Source organism: Augochlora pura, chromosome 11 (assembly GCF_028453695.1).
Source record: "Augochlora pura isolate Apur16 chromosome 11, APUR_v2.2.1, whole genome shotgun sequence".
Classification (NCBI taxonomy): domain Eukaryota; kingdom Metazoa; phylum Arthropoda; class Insecta; order Hymenoptera; family Halictidae; genus Augochlora; species Augochlora pura.
This window is the reverse complement of record NC_135782.1, coordinates 2,551,730-2,573,943: the sequence shown is the minus strand read 5'-3', so window position 1 is coordinate 2,573,943 and position 22,214 is coordinate 2,551,730. Positions and strand designations below refer to the sequence as shown.

The 22,214-nt window shown below is 51.0% G+C and overlaps 2 protein-coding genes across 7 annotated transcripts in view; one reads left to right on the top strand and one right to left on the bottom strand.

The window, feature by feature from the left end:
- Positions 1 to 22,214, bottom strand: part of LOC144476681 (uncharacterized) — a 39,968-nt gene that overhangs the window by 6,327 nt on the left and 11,427 nt on the right. For 2 of the 6 annotated variants that reach the window (XR_013495061.1, XR_013495066.1), the window contains exons 6-9: positions 7,901 to 8,096; positions 2,706 to 2,846; positions 1,394 to 1,575; positions 1,009 to 1,303 (exon numbers count right to left, since the gene is read on the bottom strand). The gene's annotated coding sequence lies outside the window, so the exon portion shown is untranslated. Of the gene's footprint in view, positions 1 to 1,008; positions 1,304 to 1,393; positions 1,576 to 2,705; positions 2,847 to 3,234; positions 3,970 to 7,171; positions 7,613 to 7,682; positions 8,097 to 15,947; positions 16,250 to 22,214 lie in introns of those variants that run through there. The other 4 variants (XR_013495062.1, XR_013495063.1, XR_013495064.1 and 1 more) reach the window with 4 other exon arrangements.
- On the top strand, positions 10,548 to 20,794 carry LOC144476687 (high-affinity choline transporter 1). Its single transcript, XM_078193808.1, has 12 exons — positions 10,548 to 10,732; positions 13,481 to 13,588; positions 15,232 to 15,460; positions 15,576 to 15,804; positions 15,970 to 16,207; positions 16,755 to 16,861; positions 17,029 to 17,132; positions 17,260 to 17,390; positions 17,760 to 18,037; positions 18,374 to 18,985; positions 19,648 to 19,844; positions 20,518 to 20,794. Exons 1-12 carry the CDS (start codon positions 10,561 to 10,563, stop codon positions 20,792 to 20,794), a joined length of 2,682 nt encoding a protein of 893 aa, XP_078049934.1. The 5' UTR covers positions 10,548 to 10,560.

Genomic DNA, 22,214 nt, shown 5'->3' with positions numbered 1-22,214 from the left:
TAGCTCGCGCTCCTAGTTCCTCTTCCCGCTTCTACGCCCAGCGACGGGTTCGCGCTCCGTTCGAACCCGTTCAAGCCCGTCGACGACCCGTTCAAGAGGTCAGTTTCCTGGAAAGTTTCAGCAAATATTGTACAACTCTGGTAGTATCAAGTTTGGCAAAGGAAGATTCTCGCCGAGCCCTGCGAGCTCTGCGAGTTCTGTACGGTTTTTACGAAAACGAGGAGAAAGAGTGGTCGATAAGTGGAAGAGAACGCATCGATTACCGAATAGAGCTTGCTGGTTTCGAGCTGAAGGCGCCCGAGACAGCTAGGAGGTTCGAACTTGTTCGAAAGGGCTCCCTTGGTCTCCGACCCTTCGCTATTCGTGGCTCGGCTTCGCTATTCCCGGCGAGAACTCCCGCGGCCCGCCACGGCCCGCCGCCACTGCTTCAACCCTCGTTTCACCCCGCTTCTTTCTGCATACAACGCTCCATCTCCATCCAGTTTTCGCTCCTAGACCTTCCGCCGACCTTCTATTCCGCGTTCGTAGCTTCTCCGCTGTTTAAACGCGGCTCCCCTCTGTCCCGGCGTCCCTTGATCTCTCCCTTTGTCGCGTTTCTCTATGTTTGTAGTTCTACCAACCCCCTTTTCTCTCCTATCCCCCTATCCCTTCGTCGATAACGTCTCCGTTCGCGTTTTTTCGTTCGTTTGTTTCGCCCGCGCGTTCGTAGACGCTTCTGCTACCCGCCCTTTAATCTTCCTCCGTCCACCGTAGCCTTTCCGCTCGCTTGTTTATTCGACTCCGTCAATCTCGCGTCTGTTCGCGTTTCAGTTCCCAGATTCTGGCTCCGGAATTTTCTCGTCACGTGCTCGCGTAGAATGTTTTGTTTCATCGCGCGCGCGTAAAATTCGTCGCGAGAGGATAGCTCGATAACGTCTGTTCGCCTTAATTCCGGAACTCTGGTTTTTCCTTACATTTCCACTCACGAACCGTCATCAGTCTCCCCTATCTTGTCTCCCCCGTTCTCACCTTCTCCGATGGCGACGCGTTCAAAACTTCCCTAGAACGATGGCTCCCCTTCGTCTTCATGACGCCACAGCATCGCGCCATCGCGCCGTTCCGTCGAACCGCGTCGCCTCGTGTGCTCCTTGTTCCCAGCCCGTCGCCCGGCTTTCTCACCGTCGACGGACCTATTTCTCCGCCTAGTTCCCGTCGCTGTTTTCCTCTGACCCCCATTCTCCTAATGGGTAACGCCGATTGACCATGAAACCTGCGTCGGTCGGTCGCTTATCCCGTCCTCACTTTTCGGATGCTCTCATTGCCGCTAAGTGGAGGAATAAAGAATCAGCATCGCTATTATATTATTGGATTGTCTAGAGTACTCGGTCTTTATCTTTCAATTTAGCTCCCATACCGTTATCGTGGCCTAGTAACTCTTTGATTGGGTCGTTGTTTGCGCTGTCGCGACGCGTCGTGGCGTTTCTCGACCGCGGTCGCCTTTTTATCGGTCCTGCTACCGTCCTTCGAAAGAATTTCAAAGCCGCTTTCCCATTCGATCGCCGACCGTCAAATTCTTCGCAGGATCTAGATACGTCTCTGTAACACCATAATCTATCATTTCCCATTTCTCCCAGACTTTCCTCGAGATCAATCCTGTCTCGTCTATCGGACAGCTCCGGTCCGTGCCAATAGCTGCTTTTAAAGGATATTTCATGAGAGAGAGAGAGAGAGAGAGAGAGAGAGAGAGAGAGAGAGAGAATAAGTCAAAGGAAATCCGGTTCCAGCTACGTCCGCAGACGCGTCTCTCTTAGCCCGTGACTTCTGTTTGGGTCCTTTCCGTGTGCTTAGACTCGCTTCGCTCTTCACTTGAAGTCTACTTCTGTTCCTCCCGGGTCTACAGATTCACCCTCGTCAGCCAATAACCTCTTGCTCCGGCTCCGACTACATCCTTTTTAAATCCCACGACTCACTCCCTATTGGCACAACACTCCTAGTCTGCATCCCTAATTCAATTCTTTCTCGCCTCATTTCTTCTTTCCGCGCGCTTTCCACGCAAACTACCCCCATTTATATTATTGCGTTGTCCGGCGTGCATCGTTCCTAGCTTTCCATCCCCTATTTCAAGACTTTTCCCTTCGTCGAGATCTCGCTCGTCCACGTTCGCTTTTTCTTTCGTTTCGTTCACGACTTTTATTTTCTCCTCCCTGGCCGAGAGTCTCGCGCGCACTCCTTCTTCTCGTTCTCATTTTCAGAACCCATCCTGTCGAACGTCGTTCGTCCTTTCTCTCGTTTCTTCTTTGTACTCCCGCGGTTTAATCAATCTTCGTTCAGGATCTACTATCTCGCAACCTGAAACTCGCGGTCTCCTCGCGCTATCTCCTTCCATCAAATACGCCCCCCACCCGCTCCCCCCAGACTCGCCTCTTAAACCCGAAAATGTAATTTTCTTCCTTCCTCTTTTCATTTTCCTTTCCCATTCCCCCCTTTTATATTCCTAGACTGACCACGCTCCCACTTCACATCCAAACCCTTCCCATCAGCCCCAAACTCATTTTCCCAGGCCTTACAACCTTTCCTCCGTCTCCTTCCCAGTGTTCTCAAACTCGACCACCCCTTTCCCCTCGCATTCCCAGACTCGCCTCTTAATCCATAAAACTCCTCTCTCTTTCTCTCTCTCTCTCTCTCTCTCTCTCTCTTCTCTTTCTCTTTGACACTCCTGGACTGACCTCAGCCTTCATTCAGAATCTCCTTCTTACGCCCGCGCACCTTCTCGCAGTCTCTCTCTCTCGTCCGACAACAGCCCGACTTCGCTCTCTTTCCGAATCCTTCTCTGTCCCTGTTCCCCTAACCGCGGGAGTCTGAAGGAGCTGTAAAAATTTTCAATTAGTCGTCAAAAGTTCATTGTCGTCGTTTCTTGATCTTTACGGAATTGTCGCAGTTTAATTTCGACGACTTGTCGAATCATACGGATTCGGTATATACATATAATAATTTGGCGTCCGGAGCCTGTCTAGAGCCACGGCAAGTTTTATTTATAAAAGTTAACAGTCCCGTTCGATCCCGGCTCAAACTCACCCTCTACAGCTCCCCACTCTGACACTCAGAATTTCTCTCCCTGAAACTTCTCCGCACACATTCCTAATTCCAGCCTCCCTTCGACCACCCTGCCCCCTCCACCCACTCTTCGTCTCACCCTGTTCGCCCCTCAGCCACCATCGTCGCTCCCTCCCTCTCTCCCTCTCTCTCTCTCTGGGATCCTCTCTGCTCCCTACCGCCGGAAACAGCTTCCGTCCTCGTCTCTCTCCCTCTGCGACACGACCCCCTGGCAAGGTGGCGGTCCAGCGCGCAGATCGTGTCGGCCGCACGGGATGCTGAGTCCGGCGTAGGATCAGTCGTACGGCTGGCTCCCACCCGTCGACACGTCTCTGCCGGGTTCGTCGAGTGGTCGAGACGACGTCGACGATTCATCGATAGCGTCCGCGTGCCGCCTCGCAGAATCTCCATCGTCGTCTCTCCTCGTCGTCCGCAGTCCTCGTCGTTCGCGGTCGTCGCCGAGGGAGATCCGCGCGCGCGTCCGTTTCGTCTCCGGCGGCCGAAACATCCCCCGCGCGACTCGTCCTCGCGGTTCGCTGCGCCGCGTTGTTCACCCGCGTTGTTCACCAGCGGAATCCGTTCAACTCCCCGGTTCTCGACGGTGACTCACCCGGGCTCGCAGCGAATCGAACCGCCATGGAGATTCTCACGTGAGAGGCGTGTTCTTCCGGGGTAAGTCGCCCTTATTCTCCTCTCCTCTCCCCAGGTCTGCCGCGACTCTCTGTCTAGAGAAGGCGGAACGGTCTATTCCTGTGTGCTTCGACCCGGTGGATTTCGGGCACTCGGGACACGGGATGCACGATGCGCGACGCTTCGGGTCTGACCGGGCACTCCATGGGGGTGGGAGTGTCGCAACTTTGGCCAAGGGTTTGTGGCGACGGTGGTTTTCGGGATAATCTGTTGGTAAAATTCCGATCGGTGTTAGAAATTCTAATGTTTATGCTCGAGGTTCGAGGAGACCGGAGGGTCTACGGAGTTTTGGAAAATCGTTTCGGTGATTTTTGACGGAACGCGAAAAAAGCAGATTCGACGTTTTAGATCGCGAGGGGTTCCGGAGGATCGCGGAGTGCGTGAAACGGCGTTCAACTTTGCGACGCATCGTGGTATAACGAAGGGATCGTAGTATTCGTTTTCGAAAGAAGAATTTTGAGAAACCAGCCTGGCGAATCTTGTAAAGGACTGTAGCGTTTATGGCGAGGGTTAATGATCCACCGGGGACGGAGAGAATTATGGTGGTGGCCGGGGAAAGGTTTCAATTTCCTCCGAGGACGCATTTATTTGCTCGTCGAAAAGTAGGAAAATATTGACATTTGGCGAACCGTCGCCTAAAAATGGCAGTGGTAAACCTATGGGGATCCGGTGGCCGTGGCAGAGACTACGTGTCGCGCGACCTAGGGTGGTTTCTTTTCATTGGATATAGACACTGAATGGTGTATTGTCTTTAGAAGTCTATCGTTATATTGCTTTTGTTTCGAATAAAATTCAATGGGCCGAGTTCGCAAAGGGGAGTAGTTTTGTTTACACTTTGTAGGAGGGAAATGTTCCGAGGGGTTCGTTATTAAACATGAGAATCAATGGAATTGAAATCCACCAAAGAATCAATGTTTTTTTTATGGAAGAATGAAAGCGATATCAGACGCAACATCCGGTTCTCGACAGACTCTGAAATAGGTAGTTCCTCCGACCGAACGAGAAAAGCGTTCGCTCTCTTTCGGGGAAATGGATTCCGAGGGAAATCGAATTTTCTCGCGAGAGCCCGCGAGGAACTAAGCTTACCCCATGAATGAAACGCGGAGGATACCGCTCCGTTCGGTGAAGAATCAACGAATCGTTGTTCCGCGAGGAAACGGCACAACGGGCCATCTCCTTCGAATAAATAATGAAAAGCTTCGCTGTTCCTTTAAAAATCTGCGCTACAAACGCGATTTGAAACTATGAGGAAATTAATTAGGGGAAATGATTTGAGAAACTATGGGGAAACCCGGCGAGTACTAGATTCGTAGACGAGAGTCGCGTCGACTCGACTCGAAAAGCAGACATTCGGCAAACAGAATTTCGGGAAGCTCTCGCTCGGAGCCGGATCCCGAAATCTGGCACTCGAGCCACTCGTGTCGGCCACTCGGCAACCATTCGAAAATCCCCAACTCGGCCGGAAAAATCCCTAAACAGAGGAGAATGCCACCGGCGAAGAATGACCAATCGGCGGCAATCGAGTATTCGGCCCGAGGCACGATATTCCGAGGGACGGACCCCCGATTATTTCTCGCTCGTTTCAACTCCGATTCGAGCCAAACAATAACCCCCTCCGGTCTTGTCCCCCGTCCTACCGCGACAGTTCCGTCTCTTCCGAGCCGAGTGATCATCCGCAATCGAGGATATCTTTTACCGGTCTCGGAAAAACACCGGAAAAGAGAGGAAAAGGGAGAAAAGCGGAGGAATGTTACGATAATCGAGCAGCCTGGCGAGCGAATTTTCTTCGAAAGGAAACAGACCGTCGGGTCCTTAAACTTATTCCCCGGACGAGTCATTTAACCCTCGACGGTTTCTTCGTCCCTGCCGCAACCACCCCCGCACCGTTCCTTAATCTCTTCAGAGCCGCTCGCGCAGTGTACGGTCTCTGAAACGCTTTTCATCCATTCCAATTCACCCGCGTTTTCTACAAATTTATAACGAGACTCCTACTCTCTCTCTCTCTCGCTCTCTACCTCTCTCTCTGGATCTCGCTCCGGTTCTCTGCCACCCCCTCCAAGCGGTATTTATTCTCTTGTCTTCGCGGCCGTTTCCGCTCGTTAATTTTTTTCGTTACACTTAATTAGTGAGCGATTTCAGTAACGAACGACCGATCCCCTGCTACCAGCACCCGCTTTGTTCTTAGACAATTATACGGGAAACGTTTACGCGCGTTACGCAAGGTTTTATCGTGTATTCTCCGGTTTTTCTTTGTTCGTTGCTGCGGTCAACCTTGTTGCCGGGAATAAAACTGTCTCTCTGTGCGACGAAAAGCGAGCGAACAAATTCCAGTTAAGGAGAGTTGTAATTGGTCGCAGCTTTTTTATCGTTTGTTGGATCATTAAGATTTTTCGACGACACTGCCGGAGAAGTGTTTCTCTGTCCAAGCAATAAGCATTGAATAGAAACATGGCCGTTTCGTGCCGCTTGGAAACGTTAGAAAAGGGAAGACGTTCTGCTCGCGAAGATGCAATTCTTGGACTTCGAAATGAAAAGAAGAATCTTGCCATTGTAGAAAAGCGAATCATCCGCGTGTTTCGGAAGAAGGGCTGTTTTTGGTCGACCACGTTCTCGGCGAAACGTGCTGCGAACGTTGCAGGCGTGATTTAAACTGCGCCCACCTTACCCAGCGGCAGCGAAGATGGATCAGCGAGAAATTGATCGTTTGCCCGAGGACCGATCGGCAATTGGCAGCGGCGAGGCGGGAACGGGGGGGGGGGGGGGCCGGGTTAATTTATTGATTGTCGGTTTTCCGTGTTTGGAGAGTTTAATGCGATGCTTCTGATTGGGGCAGAATATGTAAACACCGGTCGTGCTCGTTTTAATTGGTTTGTAAATGAGAACGATGAATCGACGGTGGAACGGAAACCTGATGGAAAAAGGAAATCTTGATGGCTGGCAGAACCGAACGCGATTCGTTTCAACCTTTGCGCCTAACGCTGCCGCATACTGCATACATAATCCTCTAGCATTTCGTTTACAGTCGTTTTAACAGCAACGACCGAATAATAGGTCGGCAATCGATTCGCCATTATTAAGCCGCGCCGCCGAAACGTTATGCATTTATGACGGCATGGAAATGCTCGGTACGTTATAAAACACACAGGATTCGATCAAATGGGCGACGCGGTTCAATTTCCTTTTTATCTACCGAGAACAATCGCGAGCGATATCTCGTTTTATTTCGATCCCTTTTAGGGGGGCTCGTTTAGAAAAGTGCAACTTACCATACAGTTCTTTCATTAAATGCCTGTGGTTTTCTGAAGTGCGGTGTTTTTATGAAATCCGTGTTCGCATGGGGTTTGTCTGGTTTTCGGCGCCCAATTTCTATTCAACGTTATTCAAAATGGCGCGCGTTTGCCTCCCTCTCGCGTTTATATCAATGCTCTATTGTTCAGTCGACACGCTCGTTTTCCGAATTTACGCGAAAAAAGGGATTAGCCTTCTCCGAATTTTTACATAAATAAGCTCTTTCTTTTCAATCCAATACCATGGATCGTGAAAGACGATCGGCGACGTTCCCCAGCGAGTCGGACGACGCGTCCCCCGTCATCGCGGATTCACGAATTTCAAATGCCTCTGATTGCAGAAATCGCGCGCGCTTTGCTCCAAGTTACCGAAAACGGAGCTCTCCCGGCCCTCGAAACACGTGTTTCGCACGGTCCACGGGAATTCGCGATGCGAAATGTTCACGGGCCCGCTTTCAAATCATCGGCGAAACTGTTGTAAATGGATTTCGAGCTACGAAACCGTCTAGGAAATAGTTGAAACGTTCGCGAGACGTTCTCTAAAATTTGATTTCACACGGAACCTGAAAGAGGAACTATCCGTTTATTCCAGCCGATGTAAATAGAGTAAAAGCGCTATTGATTTTTTATTACCGAACACGTCTCAGTCGCGAGTAACCTCCGCCTCGGGTATTAAAAGCGATTAAATAACCGCGGGACGGTGATAAAACTGTTCGAAAGATATAATAGTTGGTGGCTCGACGGAAAATAGAAAGACGGGAACGGCGCTTATTCCGACTCCTAGAAGCCAAGGTGCTCGTAACTTTGCGATCTAAATCTTTGATCCGACATTAACAGCTTCTCGAGCTTACCGTGCAGCAAACTTTCATTAAAACCTACGAACGAGGCTTCCAGGATGGCTCCCGACACTCGGCCGATACATCATGGGCGGCAGCCACCTCGGAGGCTCTCGGATTCGTTGCGCTTCGCGATCCATGAAAACAGCCGGCAATTTCGGTCGGACAATCGGCTCGGCGCGGCGATCGAACGAACATTTTTCGAAAAAACCTGTGAACAAAAGGAAAAGTTAGCCGGGTCGATTAAATCGAGGCGGCAGTCGACGTAGTTTTCCATCGAATGGGAACAAATCGAGCCTCTCTCATTTCTCGCGTATGGTTTTTTTTTCAGACCCAGCCGACGAGCAAAAAGGAAAAAGCGAGCGGCCCCGATACAAAATTAATAATGCCGAGGGGTAGGAGCGGTGCGGAGGATCGGCTGAATTTTACGTGAGTATAGCAGCCTATCCGGAACCAGAAACCAGAACCAGAGAGGTCACGACCCGACGACCCAACGTGTCCGATATCTGGGCCACACTTGAATTTTAATCCGCGCTGCAATTGCCGCCGCGGTCGATTAGCTCCTTCACCGTGTGCGACCTCTCTCTCTCTCTCTCTCCCTCCCTCTCTCTCTCTCTCTCTCTTGCTCTATCCCTGTCGACATCTCTGTCTTCCTTCCTCTCTCGGTTGCTCTAGCTCTCTTTCGCCCGACGAGTTTACCGAGCTTTAACTTTTGCCCCCGTGCTCTCACTCGCTCTCACCCTCTCTCTCTCTCTCTCTCCCTCTCCCTCTCTCTTTTCAGCCACCGTGTCGCTGACTCTTTTTCCGGTGGCAGCGTGCCGGGACAACACTCGCCTCCAACCTCCAACCTCCAACCTTCTCCTCCTCTTCCGTTGAAAACGATACCCGAAACTCTCCAGCGAATTTTATTGGACACCGCGCGATCAATACTTTCACGCCCGGAGCGATTGTCGTGGGCCAATTGAAAGAAAATTCTTTCAACAGCATCTCGACCGCATGCGTTCGCATGGTTTCCACGATATGCTTATTTTGGAAGCGTCCGAATCGTGCCGATATCTGCGTCGACTTTGTTCGCAACCAAAACGAACGTTCATCGCTCGATTGTCCCCATTGTAGACGTTGTTCAGTTTCTTCCATAATTATACTTTGAAAAATCCTCGTCGGCAAAGCGTTCCTTGCCTTTCGCCAGAGGGGATGTTTCCCCGTTCAAGATCGCGCGCGATTCTCGCCACTGATTCGTCCACAGTCATTATTCGAGGTACCGATCCATCGACACGGTTGATTCTTGTGTCCGCCGAGTCATCGAGGACGTCGTTCGCGCGGCACAAGAGGTACTCGATGGAAGAACACGACCACCGCGGTATCACGATTGTTCTGTCGATACTGATTACGCCCGCCGGAAAATTAGTGTCGAGCGGATTCCAGCAACTCGAACCTCTCCTTCCCCCTATGTCCCTCTGTATCTCTCGCTTTCATCCCCCTCTACCATCCGCCGTGATCCTCGGGCCTCGGGTTCCGTCACGGTCTCCTCCTCGTCTGCGAGACACGCGCGCAATTACCAGCCCGTCCTTGTCGTAGTCACCCTGTTAATTAACGATTCTCCTTTGGCGCGAGCATCGACAATGCCTTTAAACTTCCAAGGAAATTACAATCGCCCCCGGGGAGAGGAATCTCTCGCAGCTACGTGGAAACGTAATCCTATCGCCTCCGCTCTCCATGGTGACAATGAGAGAATCGGCTTGCCGAGGAAATGATAAAGTAACTCCGCAGGCGTGGTCGCACCTTCCAGCGATTTTAACATTTATCCGTCCAACGATAAATTCTAGTAGCACGTTCATTTTTCTTTGAATTTTATCGACAGCCCAACCGATCGAACATTTGCCAGGCTCGCGCGCGAACAGAGCTCTCTCGATCTACCTCTAATTTCTTAATTCGATGATCCTATTTTAACCCAGGCGACGTCCTCCGACTCTCCGCAGCCGTAATTTTAAAATAATCTTACATCCAGCTTCATTCATTCGTTTTATTTATGTCACGCGGCTAATAGTAACGGGACAATTTTATTTTTATTAACTCTATCCGAACTGTCCAGTCTATAGATAAAAGGCGCGTGGGCGTGACTGAGATAAAATAACAATTCGAGTCTACCCCGTTTACTATTTACGGGAAATTCCTTGGCTGTTTCACGGAGCGGTAGAACTGATTGTACCGATTATCGATTCTTCCCATTTAAAATTTCTAGTCGCGCGAAATAGAGAGACAGTGGCTCAGAAGAAATAACTTGGGTCGAAACGGCTTCGAACGCGAAGGGCGGATGGCGTCCGCCGTCGTGCCGTCACTGTGAATGTAATAAATAAATCGAGATTCCTGGCGTACGAGCAGACCGTACGTTTCCACGATGCTTCCCTGTTCTACCTGCAAAACAATGGAACGGAAGCGGAGATGCTTACGGATCGACGCGACAACTCCCGTAGTCGCTCCGAGCGCGGTGTGTTATAATTAGAAAACGGCGATGCGCGAGCGGTGTGAAGAGAGAGAGAGAGAGAGAGAGAGAGAGAGAGAGAGAGAGAGAGAGAGAGAGGAGGAAGCGATACTCGGCGTAACTAGTGGTGGTGATTACAGTTACAGGGGATCACAGGGTTATCCCAGGCGAGGACAAAAGTGAAGCCGCAGCGATGGGGGTGTACGTGATAGGGGTGGTCGGCGTGTTCGTGTTTTATCTGGCCGTGCTGGGTGTCGGCATTTGGGCGGCCGCCGTCAAGAGGAAAAAGGCACGAGAAGTCCAGGATGCCATGATGCTGGCGAATCGCGGCCTCGGCCCGCTTCTTGGTATCTTCACCCTAATTGGTGAGTCAAAGAGCAACCCCCTTTCCCGTCCCGCCCGCTATCCCTTTGATCTTTTTCTTCGCTCCAGCAGGCCAACGACGCCGGACAGAACTGGCTCGCGAAAAAATCTGTTTCTCCCGATCGCGCTTCGATCTCTCGCTTCCCATAAAGCCTGTTTCTCCTTCTCTCCGCGCGCCGTTGCTATTTTTTTTCTCCTTTTTGTCGGTTGTGACGCACTCGCGGCCGGCCGGCCGGCCATTGTTCCGCCATTCGAGAAGCCGGTCATTCTGGACGCACAAAGAACATCAGCCGAGCGTGCAGCGAGCCCCGCGTTTGATGAAACTTTCCACGGAGTTCGCGAAAATGCTCGTCGCGTTGTTATTTTTTTTTTCTTTTTTTTTAGCGACCCATATTCGTGCTAAGGGGGTGAAACCACCCTGCCGCGGGTGTTTAAATGCGTGGCGTGTCGAGTCGAGGGGACGAAACAGCGAATACAAAAGTTTCGCGATCTCGCGCGAAGAATAATCCGACGACGGGAACTGGATTTCGGGGAGATGTTCTTGGGATTGTTCCGTTTATTCGCGGCGAATAACTGTGTCGCGGCAATTAGTATTTCCGCCGGTTAGAATTTCAGATTGTTATCAAAGTCTCTGTCAACGTATTCGGATAACGAAATAATATTTCACGACTGATTCGAGCGAAGAAGATATTAGCACGACGTCGGAGATTGGATCGAACAATCACGATTAATAGCAGAGCAAAGAGACTATGGTAAATAATATTGAAAAGCTCGGCGGGGTTATTATTAAAGTAATAAAAAGACCGAAGCAAAGAGTATCGAGGAGAACGGAGGGTTCCAGGCGGAGGATATTGAAAGGAACAGAAGAGTAAACTACTTAGCAGACCCCGTCAGAAATGAATTAAAAATCTCATTAAAGAGATCGAGCTGCTCGTACCTCGGCGATGGTAGAGAATTCAAGAATTCTAGCCGGGTAATCCTTATCGGGTAAACTCATGGTCGGGTCTAGTTGTTACGCGCCAGCCATGGCCAAGTATCCAAAGGGGAATTTCCAAATTATGCTCTGATAATCCTCTAAATTGGACGATTCAAGATCAGGCGGAAACCTCCTTACGTAGATTAGGAAACTCGAGAAGCTTGGGAAAGAACGAGCTCCCGATAATCCTAACTCCCCTCCTCAGGCTGGCATTAGACCGAAACCCGAGCCGACAAGCTCAAATTATTTCGGCCCATTATTCCTACAGAAAGTCATTTGCTGGCTTCTTTATTCATTCGTTGTTCGTTAGCCGAAAGTCATCTAGATGTGTTTAGTGTGCCGATGCAAAGACGTCGTGACACTGAGAATTTAATCCTTTTAGAATTCCTACGAAAAACAAGTCGAGGAAGCATCGCCGTAACCGAATAGAAAGGTTGAAGATCGGTAGGAGAAGAGACGGGAGCAAAATCGAGAGAAAGAGAGAGAGAGAGAGATGGACGGTAAATCGAATGAAATAGAATCGAAACGAACCGTGAGTCCAACGATTAAGTTAGACGACCCGGTGACGAGCGTCACTGGGAAAGAGTTCCAGGCTAACGAAGGAAATCCGCGGGAACCAGTTTTTCTGGCGCGTTCCTATTCTCCGGTCCGCTCCGATCCGCTCGGCTCAGCTCGAGCAGGCACGCTGTCACGCTGCACATAGCATACGGGAGTTTTATCGGGGACAGGCAGTGGGACACCGGGGAAATCCCGCTTTGTCGCCCCGTCAATTGCATTTCTCGCTCGACCGTTCTTCACTCCGAGCATTTATGCCTGCTTTCTCGCTTGTTTCTTTTCCCCCCCTCCCTCCCTCTCTCTCTCACTCTCTCTCTCTCGCTCCCCCTTCTCTCGGACGTTTTCCTTTTTTTGAATTTTTCCGCTCCCTCCCCCCTCGTTCTTCCGTTCCGTTTACCCGTCCCGCTTACAAGCACCACGTTCCGCTCGACTCGATTCAACTTGCGATTCATCCGCGCTCTATTTCTGCGGTGGAAAATCATTTTTCCGTCCGTCCATTACCTTAATGAAGGCTCCGCCGGGGAGGGAAAAACGCCACGGCCATAATTATCTTCTCTTCCGACGCCGCGCCGCGCCGCGCCGAGCCGCCTCGATAGCCCCGTATGAATGGGAGGACCGATGCGATGGGAGGAAAGCGCTCCGAACGTGTTCTGAACAAGTTTTCGCTACGCGATTGCCAAGCCACGCTCGGCCACCGCGTCCCGGGCTCCGCGATCTTGAGGAATATCTCCGCTCGTACTTTTGCGCCGCCTCTTTCGCATCCTCGTCGACGGATTCACGGGATCGGGGCGATGCGACGCGATGCCGGGAGTGCTTTCCTCTTTCGCGTTCAACCCCTCGCTTTGTCACGATCTCGCTGCGACGATCGTTTCGAGCGAAATTTAATAAACGCGACTGCCGTTTCTTTGATACCGTTTCTTCTCACCGCTTCCTCGGCTTCGCTTCAACATTCAAAGCAAATATGCTCGGCGAACAAGAGAGCTTTCTTTCATCCGGAACGAATCGTTTTCGGCAAGATGTACGAGTTCCTATTAAAACCGGTTAAAAACAACAACGTTCAGTGATTCTGGCATAAAAGATCTAGTGTCCGGTAATTCGCGTAGCTTTTACAGATCACCGGTCCGAGGTCGGTGTAACATTTTCCCGCGAAAGAGCGATTATCACGCTCGACCGACGGACTAATTGTGAATACCACCCGTTTTCTGCTTTCCATGGGAAGCCACGTGGGTCGGCGGCGCCTACGTGAACGGGACCGCGGAAGCCATGTTCACCAGAGGACTGGCCTGGTGTCAAGTGCCCTTCGGCTACAGCCTCAGCCTGCTGTTCGGTATGACCTTTTTCAAATAAATAACGATACTGGTTAAACATGAATACGCCTCTCCTTTAATTTCAGCGCGTGGCATATTTAATTATTCGTATTATTGGTATTCGTCGAAGCGAAACGGCAACTCCAGACCGCGAATATTAAATGCGCGCAGCTTCGAGAGAGCCCTTCGCGTCCAAGGTTTCCGATAACGCGTATCAGCGTCGAGAGTAACCTTAACCCTTTAACCGACACGCACCAAGGATGAACATGGCGGAGGAGGCGACGCGCGACGCGCGACGGGGCTGCAATTAGATCGATACGAAGAAACACGATCTCGTTGGAAATTGCCAAGGCCGAGGACATCCGACGTTAGTTAAATTTATTCTTGGCGGATACGGTACGCGACCGACGCGCGACGCAGCTCTCTCTCTCTGTTTATCGAAGAGCTTTTATTTGCAACGTCTCCGCGAAGGCTGATCGAAGACCGATCAATTCGAAACCGTCGCCGTCGCCGTCGCTCTCGGTCGACGTCTCTAGAACCAGCTGACGTAGTGTCTGCGGAACGAAGGGTAACGAATAATAGGATTCGGGACGGATCGAGAAGCATCGTGTCAACGATTTTATGAAAAGGCAAAAGACTCCTTCCCTTATTCTCGCGTTTCTTTATGCGAACCACCGGGCATCGATCTCGCACGGTTTCGGACCACGCACGGCCATCGTTCCGGTTCGTTAACGCATCTGCCTGCTTCTCTGTTCGTTGTTCGAATCGCCGCGCACCTCCTTTTGAAAATGGCAAATCTCGATATAATTTCGTACCGGTTGAGATTTTGCAGACTGCCTCGAGTCGGCATTTCGAGTCTCCCGGAGTCCTCCCGTCGCCAGCAGCTAGACGAGCCGGCAAATAATTCGTAATTATTCAAATAATCTGCCGAACCGCGGCGTCCGCTTGTCCGCAGGGCAAACAGAAAGTTCCATGAATCATTCGATTACCGCACTCGGGGTGCAAGGGTGGCTGCGAGAGCGGGAGAGAGAGAGAGAGAGAGAGAGAGAGAGAGAGAGAGAGAGAGAGAGAGAGAGAGAGCGGGTAATTGGCATCGAGCCCTTTTACCAGCAACTGTCAGGCTCTGCCAAAAGCGAGGAGGATGGATGTCGTCGCGGGACGACACGAGTCCGATCGAACTCCAATTAATGAAAGTTCTACGCATTAGCAGCGGAGAGTTTGCGTTCCACTCTAAAATCGAATTAAAAGCGCGATCGTACGGTCGAACGATCGAAACGCCGTTGATCCACCCGCAGCTCGCCTCTCCTCCCCGTAATCTCGCAAAGTGGACGATGTAACGAAGAGACATTGGCATTTTCCATGGGAACGATTCTTCGTCGCGGCGACGGGGTTTCCACGCGTCTACTCGCGCAGCAAAGCAACGCAAACAGTCGACGAACTGTTGGTACGTTTGTTCGCCGACCGTAACGTTCGAACAGAGAAATCGACGATTCTCTTTTAATCGTCGAGATTATTTGACACGTGGACTTAGCAAAGAGTTGTTGCAAAATTCCAAAAGAAATGATTCTTCGATCGGCGAAGATTTAGCAAAAGGGGAGAGACGTTTTCTGTGGGTCTCGACCGACCGTGCATAGATCCTTTTGAGGATGACTTTGGATCGCAGGTGCGGTGCTGTTCGTGCGACCAATGAGGAAGGCAGAACACGTGACCATGCTGGATCCTTTTCAAGAGAGATACGGCGCCGGGGTCGGAGGCCTGCTGTTTCTGCCTGCACTTTGCGGCGATCTGTTCTGGTGCGCCGCGGTGCTCAGAGCTCTCGGGACTTCGTTGGCAGTGGTGGCCGGGGTAGACCCTAACATCAGCGTCTGCGTGTCCGCTGTTTTCGCAGTAACGTGAGTACGGTATCGTTTTCGGTCTTTTTCAAGCGCGGATCGAACACTTTGAACCAAGGCTGCGCGATAAGACGGGATCTCGTAGCCGACGGGTGTATGGTCTTTGTTGGCAAAGGTACACTATGTTCGGCGGGCTGTACTCGGTCGCGTACACGGACGCGTTGCAATTGGCGTGCATCGCAGTCGGCTTAGGGATAGCTGCGCCCTTCTCCGTGCTCCATCCCGCCGTGTCCTTCGAGAAGAACCTGACGACCCGCGAATGGCTCGGCGAAATTAGGAACGAAGACTTGGGCGAATGGGTGGACGGGATGCTGTTGCTGATATTCGGCGGAATACCGTGGCAGGTGCGAATCGAGCCAACACCTTGTAGAACCGCCCCCTTCCCGCGTCATTACGAAACTCTTCTCTTGTCTCGCGATTATTCTCTGCCCCCCTCCCCCCCAGAGAATTTATCAATTTGTTTAAGGGGCGGTTTTTTTCTACGTACCTTGCGATCGACTTTCTTCCAGGGCTACTTCCAGCGAATCTTGAGCATGAAAAGCACGACGATGGCGATGACGCTGTCGATAGGGTCCATGTCCGGCTGCATGATCCTTGCTTTTCCGTCGGCGTTAATTGGCGTGGTGGCACGTGCCACGGACTGGTCGTTGGTCGACGGATTCAATAAAAGTTGGGCGGCGCACGATGCGAACGCGGCTATGCCCATGGTGCTGCGCTATCTGACACCGCAGTGGGTCTCCTTCGTCGGTGAGTATGACATTCTTGTCGTGTTTCTTATCTCGATTGCATCTGTGGAAGTTCAGGAGGATGAATTTGTAAACTTTATTCGGAAAACGGAGAAAGAGTAGTATCGTCGCCGGTGCATCGTATTTAACAAAGATTCTAAAATTCAATTGAACGAGCTCGACGATGTTAAAAACGGCTCCAAGAGAATCTGATTATTCGTAATAAATATTTATTTGATAAACTATTCGAATTCGATTACGAACGAGCAAACGTGTAAAGGAGCGAATTGCAATTTGTCGCAGAGTCGGTTCAAGCAAAGAGTCAAGAGTCCAAGAGAACGTAATTAGTACTCTGGGTGCATCGACTTATATCGTAGAACATGTTTCAATTGTACTGGAAGATCTCGAAAGAGTAGATGCGCCAGCGATCAATGGGTAGAACAATTTGAAATGCGGTTCGTATAAGAAGCAAGGAAGCAAAGAGCCATACAGAAGCAAATGTAACGAGATTTATGAGCACTCGAGATTGCTTTATTTCCTCGCATTTATACTTGGTAATCGATCCCCAGGGTTGGGAGCGATCTCGGCAGCGGTAATGTCGTCAGCAGATTCCGGCATATTGGCTAGCAGTTCGATGTTCGCCAGAAACGTTTACAGGCTGACTCTCAGACCGAAGGTAAGTACCAGAAAGGGCCGACGTGTCATTTTTTCGAAAATCTGCAGTCGCTGCCTCTCGCAACGTCCGACGGTTCGCACCCGATTCGGTTCGAAGCCAATTAAATGTTAGGGGGCATGTGGAAAGCGGAGACGAGGAAGGATGCCGAAGCAAACATTTTGTTGCAGGCATCCGAAAGGGAGCTGAACTGGATACTGAGGATCACGATGGTCGTAATCACGGGACTGTCGACCGCAATCGCCCTCACGGTGGACAGCGTTTATTATTTGTCGTGAGTAGAGCCAGTTCGAATCGGTTCCTTCGGACCGTCCCGTCCCGTGCCGGTTCGTTGCTCGTCCACAATTCAAAACGGACCCGGGGGGGGGCAGCGTAATTAACCAGTGGACGTTTCTTTCAAGGTACTTGTGCTCCGATCTCGTTTACGTGATACTGTTCCCGCAATTGCTGGCTGTCGTCCACTGGCCCTCTCTGGTCGACACTTACGGATGCCTGGCAGCCTACTTCGTCGCCGTTGTCTTGCGCCTTTGTGGTGAGCTTGTTTCGTTCGTTTTATAGTTTCGCTTTAACATCGAGAGTCGCCGTTTGCCCCGTTTCAAAACGATCTTTGCGAACGAGATATTCGATGCTCGCCGATACACCCAGCGCATTTGCTCGCGCAACAACGTCGAGGCAATTGCAACGAAGTCGATTCTACAAACCGCGTTCGAAAGCGAGGCAATACCGAGAAACCGTACAGCGCGCATCGAGCAAGTGCTATTCCCTTCTGGTAGAAGACCAGCCAGCCAGCCAGCCAGCCAGCGTTCTATGAGCGAGGGTGGCTGATAATAGTTTGAACACGGTGTATAATCGTTTAGCACTCGACACACACGGTCGTTTACGTTGATGCTTGCATATTTAGGCGGCGAGAAGGGCCTAGGAGTGCCGGCGCTGATCGAGTACCCGTTCTACGACACGGAAACGCAGACACAGAAGTTTCCGTTCCGCACCGGCGCCATGTTGGCAGCCCTCTTCACTCTGCTCGTCACGAGCTTCTTCACCAGAAATCTCCTCGGGAAGGGCTATTTCCCGCGTTGCTGTGACGTGCTCAGCGTTTACTCGCCTGGAAAATCGAAGGACCAGTCGGGGGTGGTGCAGAGCAGCTCCGGCGCTGCTTTAATGGACACTTCTTCCGTTAATGTGAGTCGCTTTTCAAACAAAACATCCCCGGCCGAGAGTGGGACGTGCCCCGCGATGCATATTCAACGAGAACCTCTCGAATATGTTGCTCGACTATCGACGGATTCGAAGTGTTTGAAATGTTTTCTGCAACCGATTCATGAATAATTCCCGCGATTCTCTCCGCGGAGGGTCATCGAGATCCGCCGATCCCTGCGGCGTTTACGCAAACGCGAACGCGAACGCGTCGGGTCGCCCGCGGCAGACCGCGTTCGCGCTAGTTGAAACATTTCCTGGAAAGACCCAGGTTTCGGTTAACTTTGATCCTCGCGCTAACCACCGTGTTCTCGTGGTCAGAAGTCGACCTCGGGGATGGACTCCTGCGACGGGATCGGGACCGGAAGCTACGACGACGACAGGACAACCACGAACTCCGTGGAGGACATGACGGACCGCGACAACAGCACCTTGGGCGGAGACAGCTACGACAAAGGGACTCCGAAAGTGAACAACGTGGTGCAGAAGGCGAACCAGAGTCTCCAGCATCTGCACACCCTGAGGAACTCTATACACCCTAGACCCATCCCCACGCCAACCCACTACGCGCCGATGCAGGCCACCGACCTCTCCAGAGCTCAGATTTTAGGCGTGAGGAATCTACGGGGTTCGATCGGTCAGATGCTGCCGGTGATCTCGACGGGGAACACCGTGACCATGACCGCGATCCCCATGAACTGCACGGTGGCCGCGCCCATCACCCCCGGACCCCCTTACGCCAGAGTGGCGGACACTGCTATGGGCAACGAGAAGATCAGGGAGAGCGAGAGGATCAGCATCGTCGAGAGGAGCAACGCCGAGTTCCAGAATGCTCCCGATAGCATGCTGACCACCATAGGGATCAAGAAGAACGTGAAGGGAGTGAAGCTGGTCGGCATGGAGGGTGGCACCCTTCGGAGACCGTCGTTGCAGGTGAGCGAACAGGACGTCGCGTCTTTGTAGCGGCCGACTGTCCTCTCACGCAACTCGGACACTTTACGGTCAATTCTCTGAAATTGTCCCTTGGCTTGTAAACCAAACGGGACAATTTGGGAAGAGGAGATACGCTTATACCTCTGTGTGGTACCTATTCTCTTTTTCTTTTATCCCGTTCTTATCTCCGTTTACCGTAGTTTCAAGTTTCATTGCCGTTTTTCTTACGTGGCACTCTGATCGCGATTTCGTTGGTCCTTTACACTTTTGATCCTGATTCGACAAACACGGGGCACGATTCTTGAAGACCACAATATTTTCGGAGCTAGATTGAAAGTATAATCGATTTAAAAAAGGAACCTGCCCCGTGTTTCGCCGACTCGTCCAATACCATTTTCGTTGCGTCTACTTTAAGTTTGTTTCCATCTTGTTACGTTGTTTTAAATCACTTTATTAAACCACTTGCGACAAGTTTAATTTTATTGTTTCAATGGAGACCCAATCCCGTGATCCCGTCCTTAGAAATTGGAAGGAGCTTGGCAGAGCTGTTGAGCTGTTCCCGCTGGTTTTTATCGTTTGCGTTTTATTTGGATGGTAATCTGCAGAAACCGAATCGGTTTATGGTCGGTTGTTTTTGGAACGTTGGTTTGACGGATTCGTAGGGCACGTTCTCGCCGACGCCCTCGGTGGAGCTCGTTCACATTTTGGACAGAAGACAGAGCAGCGGCTCGTACGGGCCAGGCTCTCTGTCTCCCGTTCCCATGGGAGTGGAGGCCTGCAAAACCCATGGAACGGCTCTGGAGGGCCAAGGGGGTAACGAGCATTGCAGGATCAAGAGGGGCATCGTCAGGCATCATAGGTATCTATAATAGACGCTTCATTTTCTTCTTGCAACGTTTTACCGCGGCAGGGACTCGAGGGCCACTTGGAATATCGATGAATTGCTTTCAGCTCGGTAATGTTCTCGGAAGAGCTACGCTACTTTGCCAATACGAGTCCGTGCCGTGGCGGAACTAGGGCCCACGGTAGTGATAGAAGCTTGCTTGAATATGCTAAATTAGATCGACTGCTGTTCGCAAAATAATATGCTGCGTTGTTTGAAATCTTTCGTTTCGTAGAGGCTCGCTAAATGCTCGTCGCACGAAAAACCGATCGCTTTCAGCTAACGACGATTTACAGCACGATCGACGAGTATCGAACGAGTAAGCGCCTGGCAAACTTAGGAGCTACGCTTGGATATCGCAGATCGATTAGAGCTCGCTTTGCAAGATGATGTTCGACGCGCGTTATTACGTATTCTCCGTAGCCCGTGCTGCCTCTTTAAATGCTCCGAAACCGAAGCACCTAACGAGGCAGAGAAACTTTCTTCATACGACATAGTATTTTGCGACTCGAGGATGAGATTTTCGATTGTTAAATTCGACGAAGACAATGTCGAGTCAATGGAGAACGATAGCGCGTTTTGCAAATCACCTCCACATTCTAAGCTCTTCGAACACTCTCTCCGATTATGGTCTCAAACGTTTGCGCAGCTTCAACGACACCGGCGACCGCGCGCTCACTACCTTGGCCAGGCAACCGACGTATCCTTCGATGCCCTTACGGCCGGAGGACTGTCGGATGACTTTGGCCAAGAAGGACAGAAGATCGTCGTCGATCGCCCGACACGGATCCGTCACCACCGAGAAGGAGCTCAGCGGCTGCACCACCGGGTTGGTCGTTTGTAGTCCCACCTACAGCATGTACAGCTCGGCCGTCAAGAACTCGAACTACTTCGTCACCGACGACGAAGCGGTCAGCAGGTTTTGAAGAGGCTACCTAACATGGCAACCGGAACAAGCACAGTGACCTCGTTTCGCGCTGATCAATCTTGTACACGCGACGGTTCGACGGCCGACTTTTCGTTGGCTGGGACAAGTTGTCCCGCGAACGGGGTGCAATTCGACGAACACCTTCCCCAACATCTCGAACAGCTTGTCTCCGATTACTCGATCGGCCCACTTGTACGAAACGCTGCAATCGTCGGCAGTCGAACCTTTCGGAACTTGAAATTTCATCGATTCGAGAATTTCTTGCAACTCTGTGCCACGCGTGCTTTTTTTCCATGTCACTGTGGTTGTTCCGACGGATGCGCAAGCAAAGGACCACGAACCAAGATCGAACAATCGACAATCGAATCCCGTCTGATCAGTCACGAGTCCGATCCTTTTTTACCCTCCCTCAACTATCGTACAACTCTACCACTGCCCGTTTTACGACTTTCGAAAGTTATTCTGGTTTTCTATCGAAGATTTTAAGACGCCGCCTCGAAACGGCCGAGCAACCTGTGGTCCATCGGTGCACATTTTTCGGAAACATCCGACATTTCGACTCGTCCGAAATTTCCACTGCAGTACCTTGACCAAAAATAGTCCGCGATTCCTACGAGAAGCGTTTCTCCGAATTCCAGCCGAATCTCGTCGCCCAACAGCTGTGAACAACGGCAAATAGAGGCACCATATAAATGTAAAGTAATTTATCGTTAGGGTAAATCGTTCGTTTTATTCGCGAGCAGCGAACGGACGACTTCCTTCGCACATAATTCAATCACCAGTCTCACTCTCATCGATGACGAGTTGATAGAGTTTTCACCGGGAACCTGTGATTCGTCGTCTACCGCGGTTCCCGATACTCGTTCTTTTTCTTTCTTTTTTTTAAAGAAAGCCGTGCCGCGTCCCTTCGATCTTTGATGATGACAGAGTTCGAGTCGCTTGATACTCAGAAAACTTGTTAGCTTGATTCGCCAAGCGAGTTCTCCATCGCGATCCCAAGGATCTCTCCCTACTTCGAGTCAAGAAAATTTATTCTCTAGGAACGGAAATGGATAGCAGGAGGCGAAAGGATTCGTTTACCGGATCAACGACCGACGATACCAAAGGGTCTCTCGGCTCTGAATCGGTAAACGTTCTCTTCCCTCGCGGTTGCATCGATCCTGTCCAGACTGACTCGCGAACCCAATGAACCCATTCACGTTTCGGACACGGTGATTCATTTTTGTACAAATTACGGAGCGAGCGTCTGTTTGCGCGTGTTCTGTTGTAGATAGAACGATCGATTCGCGGAATAGATCGAGGACCTTTGGCCAGTTTCGTCGTCTACATGCCAACGATACCTTTTAAGAGACACGATTAGGCACTAGGTAATTATCTAAGGAAGATAGATTAGGCGATTAGGTCGTATAAATCGTTAA